At 38.0% G+C, this 18,960-nt stretch overlaps 2 protein-coding genes across 5 annotated transcripts; one reads left to right on the top strand and one right to left on the bottom strand.

The window, feature by feature from the left end:
* Positions 1-82: 82 nt before the first annotated feature.
* On the bottom strand, positions 83-11,549 carry LOC143219133 (uncharacterized). Its single transcript, XM_076444975.1, has 6 exons — positions 9,255-11,549; positions 3,958-4,037; positions 3,786-3,825; positions 2,993-3,129; positions 1,954-2,913; positions 83-1,880 (listed from the first exon to the last, which is right to left on the bottom strand). The coding sequence occupies exons 1-6, from the start codon at positions 10,888-10,890 to the stop codon at positions 1,584-1,586; spliced, it is 3,150 nt and encodes a 1,049-aa protein (XP_076301090.1). The 5' UTR covers positions 10,891-11,549; the 3' UTR covers positions 83-1,583.
* On the top strand, positions 5,294-18,572 carry LOC143219138 (uncharacterized). Of its 4 annotated transcripts, none has more exons than XM_076444989.1 (13): positions 5,294-5,434; positions 11,610-11,817; positions 11,961-12,071; positions 12,176-12,345; positions 12,410-12,685; positions 12,767-12,991; positions 13,084-13,260; positions 13,356-13,532; positions 13,625-13,804; positions 13,899-14,078; positions 14,514-14,626; positions 14,704-14,857; positions 15,758-18,570. In XM_076444989.1, exons 3-13 carry the CDS (start codon positions 12,026-12,028, stop codon positions 15,851-15,853), a joined length of 1,794 nt encoding a protein of 597 aa, XP_076301104.1. In that variant the 5' UTR covers positions 5,294-5,434; positions 11,610-11,817; positions 11,961-12,025; the 3' UTR covers positions 15,854-18,570. The 4 variants fall into 4 exon arrangements, with proteins under 4 accessions (XP_076301104.1, XP_076301103.1, XP_076301107.1 ...); XM_076444988.1 differs by having other exon boundaries at positions 11,944-12,071; positions 15,758-18,569; XM_076444992.1 differs by having other exon boundaries at positions 11,610-12,071; positions 13,902-14,078; positions 15,758-18,572.
* Positions 18,573-18,960: the final 388 nt, after the last annotated feature.

Here is an 18,960-nt window from a genome sequence, read left to right as displayed (position 1 = left end):
TCACAAGCACTTGATTGAAAACTCATGAAAAGTGTTACGTGGGACACCATGTATATTATAAAGTATAAATGAACGAGTACTCTTCTATGTTTGTAATCTGATCTTCTGTTTCGTTTGTATTAGGTTGTTGCATATGCATACATATTTTAGAATACAATCTTGTAAAACGTTTCAATCAAGAAATGCTATTACCATTTACAATTTTATTATACAGGGTTTCCCAAAAATGTTGTATCTCTTTGAATGGGGTGATTCCTGAGGTTGTTTGTAGTAACTTTTTCCTTTGTAAAAACGTTCTCCACGTCTTTGTTAGGGAGTTATTAGCGAAGTTGTAGAGAACATTCTCGCGGAGGAAGAATTTACTTCGAATGATCTGAGAAATCGTCCCTTTCGAGGAAGTACAGCATTTTTTGGTCACCCTGTATACAACTTTGAGGTACGAAGATAATCCTTAATATTCTATCTTTAATTATAATTAATATGTCGTGTATTGCTTTTATACAGTGTGGAAAAATAACATGTTGACGATAGCATTACATATGTGATTTTTAGTGAACACGTGGTGATTAACTGATGTACTATTCGTCGATGGTAAAAAGAACTTCAAAGTACAGTAAATGCTCGTTCGTTGCGAAGAATCGTTTATGCGACGTTGCGACGTGCCCACCCACTCCACTGCCTGTCAACTCCGAGTCGGCCCCGAGTAGCTCCGCAGGACGGCGACGACTGTCCGCGTCTCTTTCTTTCCCATACGCTCTTCTTCGTTGCGTTCGAAACTTTCATCGTTGATTCAACCACTAAATATTGGCCAAATTACATCGTGTTTGGTATCATTTTAATCAGAAAAATGCCAGAAATGAGTTAGTGAAAGTCCCATAGAAGCCTAATGGAAAATGAACATTTCCATCACTGCCATTACATACATTGTGAGAACTCGCGAGCCTTTAAACTGTGCCGGCGACGGCGACACGCTTCGGTCACACGATCCGTATTTCACTCTGTCCTTCTCTATGTTCGGCTCTCTATTGAAGTCTCGCTCGGCGCGGTCGGCGTGTATCTAGACGCAGTCATAAATCAAAAATAGCGTCCCTATTCGGTTGTTGCGAACTCAAACCCGCGGCCTTTTCGCAACGAACGAGCATTTACTGTACTTACACAAACTTCACACTCTCTCTCTTTCCTCACACACACATACATACAGCTTCTCAAGTCTAGCTGTGCGGTTGACCAAAACTTAGGAATGCGCAGAAAAAAACAAAGACCGCACTCGACGAGAGAAGGATGCAACATTTGAATGGTAAGGTACATACCTCGTCAAAAGTGAGTACTGTCCATTATTTCTTACAGCAGTAAACATACAAAACAACTGTTTATATGTTTGTGTGAATACAATTGTGTCACTTTACTTTTTAACTGAACCGTCGCCACGTGCATCGTTCGACAGGTAACGATCAGTTCTCTATCGTTGTGAAGTTCCACCTATTTACCACTGCGCAGCGGGGTCATTTCCCCTTGCAGGGGACATTTAGCCGCACAGCTAGATTTGACAAGCTGTACACACACATACACGCATGCAGCGTACACTATGAGAAGAAGGCTCGCACGACCATGGTAACAGGCTCTCTGCATAATGCACAAGTTGTTATGCCAGGAGCACACTTAACACAAGCTACTATATGTCCACATGGTAAAAATACTACTCCTAATACTCCGTTGTAACAAATTTTGCACATCCTCGCATCGTCTATGGTCTTATTGTTTTGCATGTTCGCATTTGGTAGATCTTCTATGCTTCCTTTTACAGATTCCGTGACAGATCTGATGCTTTCTATGGCATTATCTGTGGAACTGGATTGAGAACTCGGACCAGGATTACTTTCCTGAAACAAAATTACATAATAACGACGATCTATGTAAAGACAATATAAAAAAATTTAACATTTCTCCACATACCTCTTTGGATGGTGGTGATATATGCTGACCCGTTACTTTATTAACATAATCCTGACCTTTAACCGTCAGCAAATAATAACATTTCGAGAACCATTTTGCGTGCTGTTCCCAGGGATCACTTTCCAGTTCCCAATCTTTCAAACCGACGCCACAATGATGACACAGAGTCTCATCGCTTTTACCGGTGTAATAAAAACCGGCATCCGCTAATGGTTTTTTATTCTGTGCCATCATTTTTGGCCATGTTTCGAACGTCCGTAGTCTGGCATCATAACTGGCGTACTCTGGATGTACCGGTCCTTTAGGTCTTCCTGAACAGCTCAGTTCCGCTGTACTTGGTAATTGCAATTCGGATGTTAAATTATGATTGTCTGGACCAGAAGTAGGTCTATATTTTACTCCATAAGGGCCGCATACATCTCTACTCCTCGGCCTCGGCGGTAAAACCGTGTTAGGATCTACGCCGATCGGCACATTACCGCAATTAATTTCCCGAATAAATCTGCATCTTGCTGACCAACGTTGATGATCGACCATCGGATTATCACCTTCTACCCACCGACCTATTACCACGTGACATTCAAAGCATTTTACTTTGTCCCCTTCGCCTGTGTAATAAAATCCAGCAGCTGCAAGTCTTTTCGGCTCCATAATGTGCGGCACAGGCCAATTCTCGAAACTCTCGAGTCTTGCTTGTTCGAAATGATAATCAATATTATCTACCTCGTCGTTTGACGAGTGAGTTTGTTGTGCCAACAATGTTTCGCCAGTTCCTGGAGGGCTGTATGAAAGACATCCTTTGGGCGGAGTAATGCCCACTCTTTGAAATAATTCTGGATTTTGTAGCGGTAATTCTATAACTTCTGTCAACTCTCTTAATTTTTCGCTTAGCCCACCAATTACGTCATACGTAACATTGCCAGGATCTTCGTGGGACATGTTATACACCAATGGATTGACCTAAACAGATTATTCGACGATACGTGATTTAGATGAATTTCAGAATAAAATGAACCTTGAACATTTGAATGAATTTTACCTTGCTAGGTAAATAACGCATTATGGTGAGAGTAATCGTATCCAATGCCACTCTTGTAGCAGATTTCAATTTATTTTTATCAAGCTGTTGCCTACAGCCGACGACGTAACGTGGCCCATTCGTTGCTTTTACTATAACTAGAAACACAAAACCACATTTGATCAGAAACATTCGATTGGGAATATTTAATTATTTGTAGTTGTACATGGTCTGTCCGGAAAGTAATGCGACCACATTTTAAAAAAAGAATCTATTAAACATATGGGTACAAACCTTTAAATTTCTTCAAAGTAGGATCCTTGGGCGTCGACACATTTTTTCCAGCGTGATTTCCATGCTTCGTATGCTCCATAGAAGGCGTTATTTGGAACCTCTCGTAGTACCCTCGTCACAGCCTCTTTGATGCGTTCCACGCTTTTATAATGGCATCCTTTTAGCACATTTTTAATTATTGGAAACAAGAAGAAATCGGCGGGAGACAAGTCAGGACTGTACGGGGGTTGAAGAAGTGTTGTGATCCAACTAAGAAGTACCGTTTACTGTTTTCCCCATAATCTACAGAAAAGTTTTGGTTGGAAGTGCTCGACGAGGCTGCGACGAGGGTACTACGAGAGGCTCCAGATAACGCCTTCCAGGGAGCATACGAAGCATGGAAATCACGCTGGAAAAAATGTGTCGACGCCCAAGGATCCTACTTTGAAGAATTTTAAAGGTTTGTACTCATATATTCAATAGATTTAAAAAAAAAAAATATGTGGTCGCATTACTTTCCGGACAGACCCTGTATACTTACATTTTTCCTCCGTGAGTTGTTTCAATACTTCCCCAACGATCTAAAATATAAATGTGTTATGCGTGCTTGTACGATTTCAATTGTACTTATCGGAAATGTACCAAACTCTATTTAAATATAAAACCATACGTGAACACTAGATAAAATTAATGTAAAATCTAGTTTTTTTCACCTCTCCAACGCTCTGCAGAGCTTTCAGATCATTCTCCGACTTATTATACTGTTTCATCAGATCTTTCAGATTGTCTCGCACTAAAAAACCAGGCAAGGACAAAAGGAATAAGAATTTCTGTGACAGTAGATACTTCGGAATAAATAGCTTGGTGTGCAAGGTTATGTACATGAATTGATCACTGCAACGGTAGTGTAATAGCAATAGTAAATGTGCCTTACTTTCTTTCAATCGCGAGTTCACGTCACTATGTTCGAGAAGCTTTTTTCGGTAATCTTACACGGCATTGTCTCTGATCGCCTGCATGGTGAATCAGGTGAATATTTACTCTCTTTATTTTGCTACTGTTAAATCTGACGTGCGCCCGTGCGCCATCCCAATGCGCCACGTTGTGCGCAATCGTCGGATCGTCGGTGCGCCAAAGAGCCACCCCCCTTACACCCTATACATATACATATGTACACACCATCGTTCCCCCACGAGGCACTTTTGCGTTCTTCCTGGAGCTAGCAATATGAGAGTCCGTACGATTCCCGATTTCTGTGCTCGAGATTGAAGTTGTGTCCGGAGAAACACAGCAAGTTTCTTTTTTATCGTTTCTTTCTCGATTCTTTCTTATTATGAAGTTTTTATTATTAAGTTCTTAATCATTTATTAGTATTAATTATTGTTAGTTATATAACTTAGTTTTTGGACACACACACAGTGCTAGCAACATACATAATGAGTGAGACGACGGGTGAAAAGAAAGTTGTTTTAACGATGCAACAACGATTGGACGTTCTCGAGGATTTGAAAACATTGAAGATTTCAGCTGTCGCTGCGAAATATCGTGTATCCAGCATGACAATTCGCCGGATAATGAAGAATACTGCAGGAATTGTTCCATTTACGGAGAAGACCGAGCAGGAGAAACAACGAAAATATTTACGGGGGGCTGTATATCTTGAATTAGAGCAGCGTTTACATACGTGGTTCATGGAAAGAAGAACGCATGGGTACCATACAACGGACAATATGATATTGAAAAAAGCAGAGGAGTTGAAAAACACCATTGGATCCTGCTCGAATTTCAAAGTGAGCAAAGGGTGGCTGGCAAAATTTAAAAATCGCAACAACATTCGTTTGTCAACGAGGAATAGACATAAAGACGAGACTGCGGAAACAAACGACGACAGTAACGAAGATCATGAGGAAGAACTTGAGGAATTGCAACGACCATCGCAGCGTGGAATCAATGTTACTGAAGAACAAAGAGATGAATTGAAACATATATTTAGACGATTAGAATCGTACAATTCGTACGTGTCACGGTCAGACCGAATGCATTTGGAGGGAATGAAAGTGGTTTATTTGGGAGAATCGACGGATTAGTAAATCATTTACACGGAAGAATCCATCATGCGCTGAGAACCACGAAGGCGTCCACTACAACAATCCGCATCGGCCGAAACTAACGACTGAAGAAACGCCGGAGGTAAGTGCAGGGAAGATGTTTAGGGGTCCCACACTTTCTGGAGGTTGGAATGGCCCCAGGAGCCAGTGTACATTTTACCTCCCTGCACTTCAAACAATAAAAAAAGATATTGAAGTTATGTCGTGTTTGGACTCATTTTAATCAGATAAATTTTACAAATATGTTAGTAAAAGTTCTGGGAAATGAAGAATCAAAAATAAAAAAGTTTTGTATTCGCGTTACCATTGCGATCGATACGTAAGTCTTTGATCTACGCCAGCTGCTACGACTCTGCGCTTCTCTTTCTTTACACATGCTGTCCTTCTTTGTGTTCGAAACTTTCATCGCTTCTTAAGCAAGTAAATAGAATCGCAGTTCTAATCGGAAAAATTTCACCGATATGTTGGTAAAGGTTTCGTAACAAAATAACTAAAAGTAATACAGTTTTATTGTGCATAGTGTTACTACCTCGGGGATATGGGGGCTCGGAAAGCGTATACGTGCTACGTTCTTTGACGTTTGCCGAACAAGGAGAAGGAGAGCGCGTAAACGACAAAGAGGGACTGAGGGTCGAGGTCGAGGCAGCCGGCACACTTCAATAGGCTACGTATCGATTACCATGTCAATGCGAATAGGAAAGTTTCTTATTTTACATTCTTTTTTAACCGAACCTTCACCAACGTATTTGCGAGATTATTCTAATTAAAATGAGTCTAAACATGGCATAATTTGGATCATTGCCTGTATTTATCGGTAATAATTTCATGATCGTGAACAAGATATTCCGCGACTCATACAGGGCCGAATTAAGCCCCGTAGCAGAAGTAGCAAATGCTACGGGCCCCGCTCCATACAAAAAGGTGCCCCGCACACGGGCGCTTCATCGAAGAGGCGCCGAAACATGAACGATGTTTTTGCTAAATAAAAAAAGGTCATTCATTGTGTCTGTTTACAAAGGTGCGCTACATTTGCACGCAAGCGGCCCTGATACAAAGCCACTGTGCGCCGTTGCGCTCGATAGAATGTAAACGCGTAGAGTGATGAAATGAAATGACACCAAACACGATACAGTGGTCCCGCGATTGATGCGAGAACCTCGGGGGTATCGAGTCTCAGGAAACGAAATGGTACTACAGTTCTTTGAGGTGTGCCGAACATAGAGAAGGACAGCGCGTAAACGACAAAGAGGAACCGAGGGTCGAGGCAGCCGGCACAGTTCAAAAGACTGCGTAGCGATTACAGTAAATTTTCTATAGATGCGAAGGCCTCGAGGGGATTTGTTCGCATCTATCGCATTTCGTACTACTTTTTGAGCTTCAAAGGCCGAGTCGAACGTAGAGAAGGACAGCGCGTGTAAAGAGAGACCACGGCAACTGTCCGCGTCTCTTTCTTTCTGATGCGCTGTCCTTCCTTGCGTTCAAAACTCTCATCATCGATTAAACTACTAAATACAGTTGAAATTATATCGTGTTTGGTATTATTTTGCATTAGAAAAATGCCAAAAATATGTTGCTGAAAGTTCCATAAAAAATAATGAAAAATAAAGAAGATTAGATATTGGTATTACAGTAAATTCTCTATAAACGCGAACGCATCGGGGGGATTTCTTCGCGTTTTTCGATCGTGGTCCTACTTTTTTCGAGCTTCAAAGGCCGAGCCGAACGTAGAGAAGGACAGCGCGTGTAAAGCGAGACAACGCGCGGGCCTTTGAACTGTGCTGGCGACTGCGACTCTCCGCGTCTCTTTCTTTTCTATACGCGCTATCCTTCCTTGCGCCCGAAACGTCCATCGTCATTTAAACCTCTACAGTTTAAATACCATTGAAGGAAACCTATCGAATTGGAGCGTTTGCATCCGTCAGGAAAAGGCACACTTTTTGTAGTTTTTCAACTGTTTTAAGTAATGTACTTAAGATTTATTTAAGATTTACTTAATTTTGTTTCTTATCAAAAAATTGTAATGGAGCGAGCGACGCGCGTGACTTGACACGGTGTTCGGTTTTGCGACATGATCGGTCATAGTTCATCGCGTCTTTATATTTGCGAAACCGAACGTTAAATAATAAAAATATAAAACAGTTCAGCATATTTTATAAAGTAATTTTTCTCGTTTTTTAATCTTTGCATAGCGTCGAGATCGCAATTTCTCTTTCTTTTTCATGTTCTAAAGTCACTTCATATGTACGTACCGTCAATTAAACCACTAAATTCTTTCAAATTATATCGTGTTTGGTATCATTTTAATCAGAAAAATGCCAGAAATAAGGTAGTGAAAATCCCATAACAGAATCATCGGAAATGAAGAAGTTTGACTGTTGGTGTAACGTTATGATGACTCACGGGCGTTTGAACTGTGCCGGCGCGCTGCGACTCTGCGTCTCTTTCTTTCACATACGCTGTCCTTCCTTGCGCTCGACACTTTCTCGTCAATTAAACCACTAAATTCTGCTTAAATTATATCGTGTTTGGTATCATTCTAATCAGAAAAATGCCAGAAATAAGGTTGTGAAAATCCCATAACAGAATCATGGAAAATGAAGAAGTTTGACTGTGGTGTAACGTTATGATGACTCACGGGCGCGTTTGAACTGTGCCGACGACTGCGACTCTCCGCGTCGCGTTTGTAGTGGTTCACACCGATATACCGAGCCGAGTCAGTGTATTAATTTGGAGGGGATATTTTTTTCGCGTTTATCGTTGAAAGATTTTCGCGTTTATAGAGAATTTACTGTACATTGTGAGGACGCACGGGCGTTTGAATTGTTCCGACGACTGCGACTTTCCGCGTCGCGTTAGTAGTGGTTCACACCGATATACCGAGCCGAGATCAGATTATGTACTAAGTTGGGGGGCATATTTTTTTTTCGCATTTATCGTACAAAAATTTTCGCGTCTATAGAAAATTTACTGTACAATGTCAATGCAAATTGGAAAGTTCTTATTTTTCAAAACTTCTACCAACGTATTTCTGAAATTTTTCTAATTAAAATAAGTCTAAATACGGCATAATTCGGACCATATTTACCGATTTAAAGCGTGATACATAATAACTCGCTGTGATATCGGTAAATATGATTGAAACACAAATCTATTGATGAAAGTTTCGTACAAGTGGAACTAAAAATGAAGAAATTATGAATGAAACTAACAACGTCTTGTTCAGTGATCGGTTCTTCGAACAGCTCACATAATGCGATACCTCGAAGCGAATTCTTTAAATCTCAAAATGCGAGATCTGGAAGTGAATGCGGCACTGGGTCTTTGAACTGTTGTGTTTACATAGCTCAACCTCCGAGCACCAAGAAGCGAATTCGGGTTTTTACATCTCAACATGCAAGACTTGGAAGCGAATTTTGATTGCTGAACACGGTGTAGGTTATGTAAATATAATCGCAATTCTATCGTGTTTGGTCTTGTGTTAATCAGAAAAATTTCACAAACACATTGGTCAAAGTTCTGTAAGAAAAGAATGAAGAATAGAAGTTTTAGTAGTGGGGATATAAAGTCACATCATCCGTATACCCGAAAGTCGCATCAATCGCGGGAACACTTTAATTTCAACTGTATTTTGTTGGTTTAACTGACGGTATGGAGTAACTGTGGGACATAGAAGACGATAGCGAGTGAAGAAGAAAGAAAAACTGTATTGTTTAAAGTACCAATGCGATGCTAACATTTTCATTGACAACTTTCTTCTGATTCTGTAAAATGAGCCGTTTAAAAATTCGTTACGGGAGTGAGTTTCCCTTCCGTTGACGTTGTATCGCCTGAAAAAAGATGTTGTGTTATGCTTCGAATAGTATGACGTATTAATTAATAATTAACTATTTCAATCGTCTTACCTAAGATTGTAAATTTTAGTCCGTCTAAGTGATATCGTGCCGAGCGTGGAATGTATTTTCTGAGACGCTTGAACTGTTCAAAAACATCCTCGAAGTCCTTTCTTATTTTTGGATGTAGTTTCATCCCATTTTCTTCGTCTCCTTCCTCAGCGGCCTTTTCTTCATCTGCTTCCTCTACGGTCCTATCTTCATCTCCTTGCTCTGCGGCTCTTTCTTCATCTCCTTGCTCTGCGGCTCTTTCTTCATCTCCTTCCTCTGCGCACCTTTCTTCATCTCCTTCCTCTGCGTCCCATTCTTCATCCCCTTCATCTGCGGCCCTTTCTTCGAACGTTCTTGACAATCTCCGTTCCTCCTCACTGCATGCGGTGAAATAATTTTCAATGTCTTCGACCGTTCCGTTGTGCTGTGAAATGTGAGACCAAGCTTGCCGCATTTCGGATGTTATTGTATCTTCATTTGTTTGTTCAACTGTTTGCATGTTCGGAATAATGTTCTTCCACGCATTTTGTATGTCGCTGCATGTCAGATCCTCCCAAGATGCACTGATCGTGTGCAGACAATCTTTAATCGTATACTTTTCGAGAGATTCCTCTATGCCACATCCGCGTGCAAGGAGATGCTGTGACAGTTTATGTCGGAATCGTCTCTTCAGCTTTTCAATGACTCCTTGATCCATTGGTTGGATCAAGGGTTCGGTGTTAGGCGGTAAATATCTTACTTCGAAAGTGTCGTCGTGTTTATAGTCAATCGGAAATTTGTGATTTATAGAATTATTAACAAGTAAAATCACTTTCCCGCACAGCCTATTTTCCAACTGATATTGACGTACAGCTTTCTTAAAATGATTGTCAAACCAATCTACGAATATAGGCTGGTTCATCCCCGCTTTGATTTGCGTTTTAAAAATAACTGGAAGTTGGTCCATAAGATCTCTCAAAGCTCTTGGTTTCTTAAATTTGTGTACCACAAGAGGCGTAATTTTGTGTGTCCCAGTAGCATTCGCGCACAATCCTACCGTCAGTCTGTCTTTCCGCATTTTGTATCCACTCACACTTACTCTCTGCTCAGTGCCGCGCGCCACGGTTCGCGATGGCAAAGCTTTCCATAATAACCCGGTTTCGTTCATATTGTAAATATTTTCCAAACTAATGTCTTCTTCTTCGATGTATCTTTTAAAATTATGAACGAAAGAATCAGCTCCATCTTCATCGGTACAGGCTTTCTCGCAATATGTATTAACCAGTCGAATCTGGTGCCGTTGTTTAAATTTCGCAATCCACCCTCTACTGGCTTTAAAATCGGAACATACCGGATACTCTGTTTTAAATTCATTCGCTTTTTGTATAAGTATCGCATCCGATATAGCAGCTCCTATAGCTTTCATTTCGACAAACCACACATACAAACGTTCTTCCAACTCTTCGTACAACGGTCTCCTTGTAACTTTTCGTTGTTTGTCCAGGTTTCCTTTGTTCGCGAAGTCGGTGATTCTCGTAGCGTTTCGTTGGATTCGCCAAATTGTCGAGTGATGCACTTTATACTTTTTAGCAATATCTCTGATAGAGAAAATCTCCAAGTCCTTTAGAATTTCCATACGTTGATTTATAGTCAACGCAACTCTGTTGCCACTTGCCATTTTTATCACTTAAATTAGCACTAACAACTAATGAAAAAATTTTAAAAACTAATATTACACAATGAATAATTAAATATTTTAAGAACTAGCACTCCCTGCAAACTAACACAAGATTTAAAAAACAAACTACTAAATCACTATTTAATAATCAATAAAAAACTAAAAAAACACGATATGTAAGAAATCACGTTGGTACAAAGGAGGTTAGCTACAACGTCTGAATAGTTCGTCAACGATTCGTCAACACAAGCCTTTGAAATCGTGTCTCGGTACTCGGTATACGGTATACATTTGGAGTGGAGACACTGTATATATACATAAACAGAAGACTGAGCGTGTCTGTCCTTTTCAAACGTACGGCGCTATCCTTTTCAACGTTCGGCGCGGTCTTCGAAGCTCAAAAAATAGTGTCTCTCTACGAATTATGCAAACAAACCTCGCCGAAGTTCTTGTGTCCATAGAAGATTTACTGTACTGCGTAAAAACTAATACAAAAAGAACCTATGTAATCACTATATAATAATGAATAGAAAACTAGAAAATAGTACACAAGATGAGCTAGAACATCTGTATCAACAATTCCAAACGATTTGGACAAGAGAGCCGAATTGACTCTTGTCCAGAATTTGTCCAGTCACCGACGAGATGCTGTTAAAGACTGCCAGCCTTACGGGAGTTCGTGTCACTCAAATAATTCGATGTTCTCTTACGCCCTCTAGGATATGTTCTGACTGAAAAGGCTACCGATGGCATTTCGTCGGTGCAGAAGATCACTGTTTCGTGTTACCTTTTTCGTCGGTGCCCGAACCACCGACGAGATACTATCACCGACGAGATATCTCGTCTGTGGTGAAACCAGTGAAACCACCCTGATACCACCTGATACCACCTGATACCGACTTTCAAAAATCCATGTTGGCAACACTGGTGAGCACTCTTATATCCATTCTTATTCTATGCCTTAACTGGATTGGTCGTTCACTAAATACCGTTTCCTCATTGGATAAACAATCCTATTCATTTGTATAACCGTCATTTCAAATATAACAACAGTAACAACTGCTACACAGCTTATTACACTTTGTTACACTTCAAGAGAGATTGCTTGAGATTACTGCGTTCTAAACAGTTTACGATGTCGTTTGCAAAAGCAAAGATCCAACGATTTAACGATGTGGAAAGTAAGTATTTACATTGCACGAATTTACAAATATGTTTGTAATTATGACAATAATACACTTCCTTATGAAACGAGTGTTACGATAATACAAATGTATATTTACAGATGATGTCCCTCCACCAGGAGCATATGATCCGAAATTTAATAGTACAACGAAAGGTGTTACTCTAGACAAATCGGATAGATTTAATGACGCCAAAAGCACAAGTACCACCGACTGCAGCTTATCAGTTTGCAACAGGAGTACTACTCAACCTAGCATAACTTTCAGAACAGTAAGTAAATTCTGTCGAATAAATAAGTATTACTTGTCCCCTTAATGAAACCATATTTTTATAGCCTCAACCTGCACAAAAGGCAGTACCAAAAAGAAGTACAAAGGTAAAGTCAAGGTCTATTCTGCCTGCCACAGATACAAAATTAAAATATACTTCAGAGAACCAGCTTATAGATTTACAAGTAGAATGCGCGAACAAAACGAAAACTATAGAAGAGCATGCGAAACACATACAAGAGATGCAGGAAGAGAGGCAAAAGTTACAGTCTCAGTTAGAGGATTTACAAAAGAATCAAGCAGAAACCATGGAACGGCATCGGAAAGAGATAGAAACTATGGTAGTGAAATATTTGTTAGAATCGAGAATACATTTCCATTTCGTTGAATGTCTAGATAATTTGCAATTTTGACTTTTGCAGATTCAATTGCAGCAGGAAGTGTTAAAGATGCATACAGAGAAACATCAGTTGGAGGTAGAGCTTCTCCGGAAACAAGTATTAGAAACTTGCGAAGCTAAAACACATGAAATCCGAACTGTAAAGGATTTAGAAAGTGACCTCAGAAGTCAAATATCAGATTTAAAGAAAAAAATAAACACATTAGAGTCTGAACTGACCAACCAAAAACAAATTAGCGAGGATAAGGTAAATCAATGTAAATACTAGAAATCAATGTTTTGTAAACATACTTATTATTTGATAATTGTAATTTTGATTTACATGAAACACAAAACAAGTTGCTGAAATTGGAGGTAAAAAATAGTGCTCAAGAAATCGAGATTTCTCGATTAGAAACGATGAATGGTGAACTTGACCTGCAGTTGAAGGAAAGCAAAGCAGCAATAAATTCATTGACAAAAGTCAATAAATTGTTGGAAGCTGAAATGGCAAAACACAAAGATACTTTAGCAGAGGTATTGACTCTACGTAAATACTAGAAATTGATGTTTTGTAAACATAGTTATTATTTAGTAATTGCAATTTTGATTTACATGAAACGCAAAACAAGTTGCTTAAATTGGAGGAGAAAAGTAGTGCTCAAGCAACCGAGATTTCTCGATTGGAAACGATGAATGGTGAACTTGACCTGCAGTTGAAGGAAAGCAAAGCAGCAATAAATTCATTGACAGAAGTCAATAAATTGTTGGAAGCTGAAACGGCAAAACACAAAGATGCTTTAGCAGAGGTATTGACTCTACGTAAATACTAGAAATTAATGTTTTGTAAACATAGTTATTATTTAGTAATTCCAATTTTGATTTATATGGAACGCAAAACAAGTTGCTTAAATTGGAGGAGAAAAGTAGTGCTCAAGCAACCGAGATTTCTCGATTGGAAACGATGAATGGTGAACTTGATCTGCAGTTGAAGGAAAGCAAAGTAGCAATAAATTCATTAACAGAAGTCAATAAATTGTTGGAAGCTGAAACGGCAAAAAACAAAGATGCTTTAGCAGAGGTATTGACTCTACGTAAATACTAGAAATGAATGTTTTGTAAACACAGTTATTATATTTGATAATTGTAATTTTGATTTACACGAAACACAAAAGAAGTTGCTTAAATTGGAGGGAAAAAGTAGTGCTCAAGAAATCGAGATTTCTCGATTAGAAACGATGAATGGTGAGCTTGATCTGCAGTTGAAGGAAAGCAAAGTAGCAATAAATTCATTGACAGAAGTCAATGAATTGTTGGAAGCTGAAACGGCAAAATACGAAGATACTTTAGCCGAGGTAATGACTCTATATACAGGGTGTCCCAAAATTCGTGAAAATCTCGAAAGGGGGTGGTTCCTAAGACAATTTCAAGCGACATTTTCCTTTGCAAAAATGTTATCCGCGGTTTTGTTTAGGAGTTATTAACGAAAAACACGAACCAATCAGAGCGCGACCTAGACGCGAGTTGCCACAGTCGGCCAATAGACATTTGGCGCGCCGGGCCGACTGTGGCAACTCGCGTCTAGGTCGCGCTCTGATTGGTTCGTGTTTTTCGTTAATAACTTCTAAACAAAGCCGCGGATAACATTTTTGCAGAAAATGTCGCTTGAAATTGTCTCAGGAACCCCCCCCTTTCGGGATTTTCACGAATTTTGGGACACCCTGTAGTTGTACAGTTTTATAGTATAATTATGTGTTATAGATTTTATAATATTCTATATTTCTATATAGGCAAATGCCAGAATAGAAGAACTTTCCAATACCCTCTTGGAGAGGGATGATAATGTAGAGGACAAGACTGAATTACTCGAAGAAGAAATAGCCCGGCGGAAAGCAGCCGAAGAGTATATTTCTTTCATATGAATCAGTTTATTCAAAACTCTTATCCTTTAAATAATATAATTTGTTTTTATTCCTATAGGGAGGTCCAAAAGCTACTTGAATATAATGCGCGTCTAAAAAAAGATCACGACGAGATTAGTGAACAGTATGCTGAGTTAATCGGCCATCAAAATCATAAGCAACGGATTAAACACGTGTCTCAGTTGAAGGATAAAATTAACCAGCTTGAAAAGGTTTGTTTAATCATCTTGAGGAGGATTTCCTCTGATAGAAGTATAACTTAATGTCTCCATATGTGTGAAGACTTCGGTACCGAAATGTGGCTTTTACAGTGACTCCCATTAATATTCGGACACAATAAAAAAAAAGGAATAACTTTTTAAATATTCGACCATACGATTTGAACTTTTTTAAGAAGTTAGAGCAACTAGTTTACTACATGCTACGAAAAGACATTTTTTCGAAAATTGCAATTAGTCGCAATTGTAGAGATGCATTTTACAACTTTTTTATTGTGGGCCTACATTGAAAATTTAAAAAGTACGTTTCGTAAATCTGTGCCGATTACATTGAGAGATGTTAGAATCCTTAGATTTATTGCAGTTAGATCGAAAATTGTGAAAAACTGGAATTTCTACCATCTTTAAACGTTTGTAGCTCGTTGCAACGTCGACCGATTTTGATGAAATATTTAACTCGGAATATATTTAACTGATACAGATCTACGAAACGTGTTTTCTAAATTATTCATATAGGCCCATGTAGAAAAGTTGTAAAATATAACTTTTAGTATTTTCTTTAGTATGGTCCAATATTAAAAATGTTGTTGTCTTTTTAAGAGTGTCCGAATATATTAGTAGGAGTCGCCGCATTACGCAAAATAGCCAGGTCCGCAAAATACAGGTCCGGCCCTCTACAGGTTAATCAGACATTTAATGTCATAAATATGTTGATAGAAGTTTCATAAGATAGTAATTGAAATCAAAAAAGCTTTATCGTTGAGCTTCTGGGGTATACTGCGCGGTAGTCGGTATAAATTCTTCACAAATTTCGTGCACGTCCCTCTTACATGTATCGAAACATTACTGAGTCTACATGCCACATAATAAATTATAATATTCGTTCTTCTCCAGGACTTACGAGTGAAAACAACGAAGATAGAACAGCAACAAAAGATCATCGAAAAGATTAAATCAGAAGAGAGACGTGTGCCAAATAAGTTAGGATAGAATTTTCAAAGAATTCTCTGTATATAATTGTATATGTAAGCATGTTTTTTTTATACAGGCTGTCCCAAACTTAAATGGTTAAACTGGGATATTGCCGTTTTAAGTTCAGTTAAAATTAGGTACACTGATTAAAACTACAGTAATGTCCGATTGTAAGTCATTTCTCGGTCCTGTTTCTGACAGATATGAGCAGGACACTATTTTTTTGTGGCTTCAAAGACCGCGCCGAACGTAGAAAAGGACAGCGAAGCTTGAGGGTATCGGTCGCCGAGAAATGTAAACATAACTAATCTAATAACAAAACTTCTTTATTTTTCATTATTTTTTTATGGGACTTTGACCAACATATTTGCGGCATTGTTCTAATGAAAGTGATACCAAATATGATATAATTCCAATTATATTTACTTGTGTAATGAACGATGAAAGTTTTCATCGCGAAGAAGGACAGCGTATGGGAAAGAAAGTGACGTGGAGAGTCGAGGTACGCTGGCACAGTTCAAAGAATTTTCCATGCACTGTTCTTCCTTGCGTTCGAAACTTACATCGTTCATTACTAGACTGCGGATTTTATGCATTTATGACAAAAATGGACATGCACAATTTAAAGCAGTGGACATGTCAAAAATATTTAAGGGCATCAACGTATTTGTTTGAGCTTAATAGTATAATTAAAAGAAGAATACAATTTTTACTTGGCTCCCGAGTCCTGCAATCAATGCAAATATTTTTTATTTTGCATAAAGTTCCGCAGTCTATTCATCACACAAGTAAATATCATCGGAGTTGTATCATACTTGGTATGATTTTCATTAGAAAATTGCCACGAATATGTTGGTCAAAGTCCCATAAAAAAAATAAAGAAGTTTTGTAATTGGATTAGTAGTGGTTCATACATCGATATACCCGACCCGGTACCGGATTATTCGGCATGCTCGGCGACTTACACTGCTCGGCGACCGAGGCAGCTCGAATGTCTTGTCCCCTCGCGGTGTTGACCCCCAGTGGAAGGGGTAGGCAAACTGACTTGGAACGGTCACCTCCGTCGTGCTTAAATCGGGATTTTACTGTACAACGATTTAGATTTGTTTCGAGAGTCTAATTTCTTTACAAAAACCCTGTTTTTAGAAGTTCGGTTAAAATCAGGTACACTGAATAAAGCTAGACGTCATGCTTTATAATAATCTTATTTATTGATAAAGAAACTACAAAATGATTGGAAAATTTTTTTAATCGAATACGTCAATATGATTTCTATTCCTTGCAATCGAAATTTTTAGAAGTTGTTTATTTGAATTCTATTATTCTATTAATATTCTATTCTATTCCATGATTCTATTGAATGAAAATAAAATAAATTTGTTTTAAATAGGTCATTTGTGCCGCATGCTCAGTTTGCCAACCACAGATCTAGTATAATAGAAAAGTTATATTCGAAATCTGCGTTTACTTTTTACGATTTTACGATTAATTTTCATATATAAATACCGTACTGAACATATTCATTTTACATATTGTGAAATACTTTGTAAGAAGAAATAAAAAAAGTTGTCTAACCAGATTGGTATAAGACATGTGAATAGTTGAACAAAGAGAATAATTGTACCTCTGAATCACTAGAAATAAATTTTAATACAACCTATTGAAATCATTAAGGAGGCATGCGCATGATTAAGTTTGATTATGCTCAGCCATGCGCCCTGAGCCGATGCGTGTGTTGCTATTATGCATTCCCTTCGTGACGGCTCTTGACACAAGCAATCACTGTTCTATGTAGCCACTGTTCTCTGAACCTATTCTAAGGTCAATAGGCACATGAATTTTAAACATCGTTGTCAGCTTCCTTGCTCTAATTAGACGCTGTCTTACTTTAAACCCTGCATACAGTCATCGGTAATATTATTCGATTATTTTTGTTGAAATTAATCATACTATTATACAATAGTTCTTATTTTTTTACATAATCTTACCTTAATGATTTTAATAGAGGAAAATCATGTATTGACATCTGCAATTCTTAAACTTTCAACAATTTTCAATTTCACCCACTCAATTTTCAAAAATCCGCAGTCTAGTAATAATATAAAGATGAGGATATTTTCACATTTCATACTTTTTGCAAATTAATTTTAGCACTATCCCGCGTCAACTATTATATACAATAATCCTTACTTTTTACATAATGATTTTTCAAAACGTTTTATAATATTAAATAGATCGTTTATTAACGACATAAGTTTATTATATAGTAACATATACAGTGGCTCACGAAAGTATTCGAACGCCCTTTAAAACGGAATAACTTTTTTATAATCGTAACAAACGACCTGATTTTTTATAATCAATTAGAAGCACTGGTTTGTGAAATGATATGCAAAAAAGATTTTTCAAAAAATGATAATGTACAAAGTTACATGCAAAAATAAGAAAGGCATTTTTTTAAACTTTTTTATTAGGGCCCTTAAAGAAAATTTAAAACATATGTTTTGTAGATCGATGTTATAGTTATACACATGCTGAAAATTTCGTCAAAATTGATTAACATACACACGAGTTACGAGCGATTAAAAATGTTGAAAATCGTAGTTTGACACGATTTTTGATCAGTTTCTGCTTAAAATCCACAAAATCGTACATCTTTCGATGTGTGTCGTTTTTTCCTGCGTCAACCGAATTCGATGAAATTTTCAGCATGTTGTATAACTAACATAGATCTACAAAACATATATTTTAAATTTTCTTTAAAGGCCCTAATAAAAAAGTTAAAAAAATGCCTTTTTTATTTTTGCATGTAACTTTGTAAATTATAATTTTTTTTGCACATCATTTCACAAACCGGTGCTTCTAATTGATTATAAAAAATCAGGTCGTTTGCTACAATTATAAAAAAGTTATTCCGTTTTAAAGGGCGTTCGAATACTTTCGTGAGCCACTGTACATATAAGATATAAGTGTATTGTGTGACATTACATGATTTTCCTATGCATCTCTTGGAACATTCAACTGTATACAATAAACATTCTTTGCTGCGAATCAAAATAATGAGATAAATCGAGGTGGTAATATCTAGTGCACCAGCCTGTATCATAAATTGACCATGTTTATAC

The sequence above is a fragment of the Lasioglossum baleicum genome, unplaced genomic scaffold, assembly GCF_051020765.1.
Source record: "Lasioglossum baleicum unplaced genomic scaffold, iyLasBale1 scaffold0021, whole genome shotgun sequence".
In the NCBI taxonomy this organism is placed as follows: Eukaryota; Metazoa; Arthropoda; class Insecta; order Hymenoptera; family Halictidae; genus Lasioglossum; species Lasioglossum baleicum.
The sequence above is the reverse complement of the archived record's forward strand: the minus strand, read 5'-3'. Positions and strand labels throughout refer to the sequence as shown.

What these genes read in the sequence shown, in the direction of transcription:
- LOC143219138 (XM_076444989.1), top strand. Translation starts at nt 12,026, where the DNA reads ATGTCGTTTGCAAAAGCAAAGATCCAACGATTTAACGATGTGGAAA. An exon ending in ACGATTTAACGATGTGGAAA is followed by an intron (nt 12,072 to 12,175) that starts GTAAGTATTTAC and finishes GTATATTTACAG; the next exon opens with ATGATGTCCCTCCACCAGGA. An exon ending in ACAAAGATACTTTAGCAGAG is followed by an intron (nt 13,261 to 13,355) that starts GTATTGACTCTA and finishes ACGCAAAACAAG; the next exon opens with TTGCTTAAATTGGAGGAGAA.
- LOC143219133 (XM_076444975.1), bottom strand. Translation starts at nt 10,890, where the DNA reads ATGGCAAGTGGCAACAGAGTTGCGTTGACTATAAATCAACGTATGGAA. An exon ending in CTCTGCAGAGCGTTGGAGAG is followed by an intron (nt 3,826 to 3,957) that starts GTGAAAAAAACT and finishes TTTATATTTTAG; the next exon opens with ATCGTTGGGGAAGTATTGAA. An exon ending in TATCACCACCATCCAAAGAG is followed by an intron (nt 1,881 to 1,953) that starts GTATGTGGAGAA and finishes ATTTTGTTTCAG; the next exon opens with GAAAGTAATCCTGGTCCGAG.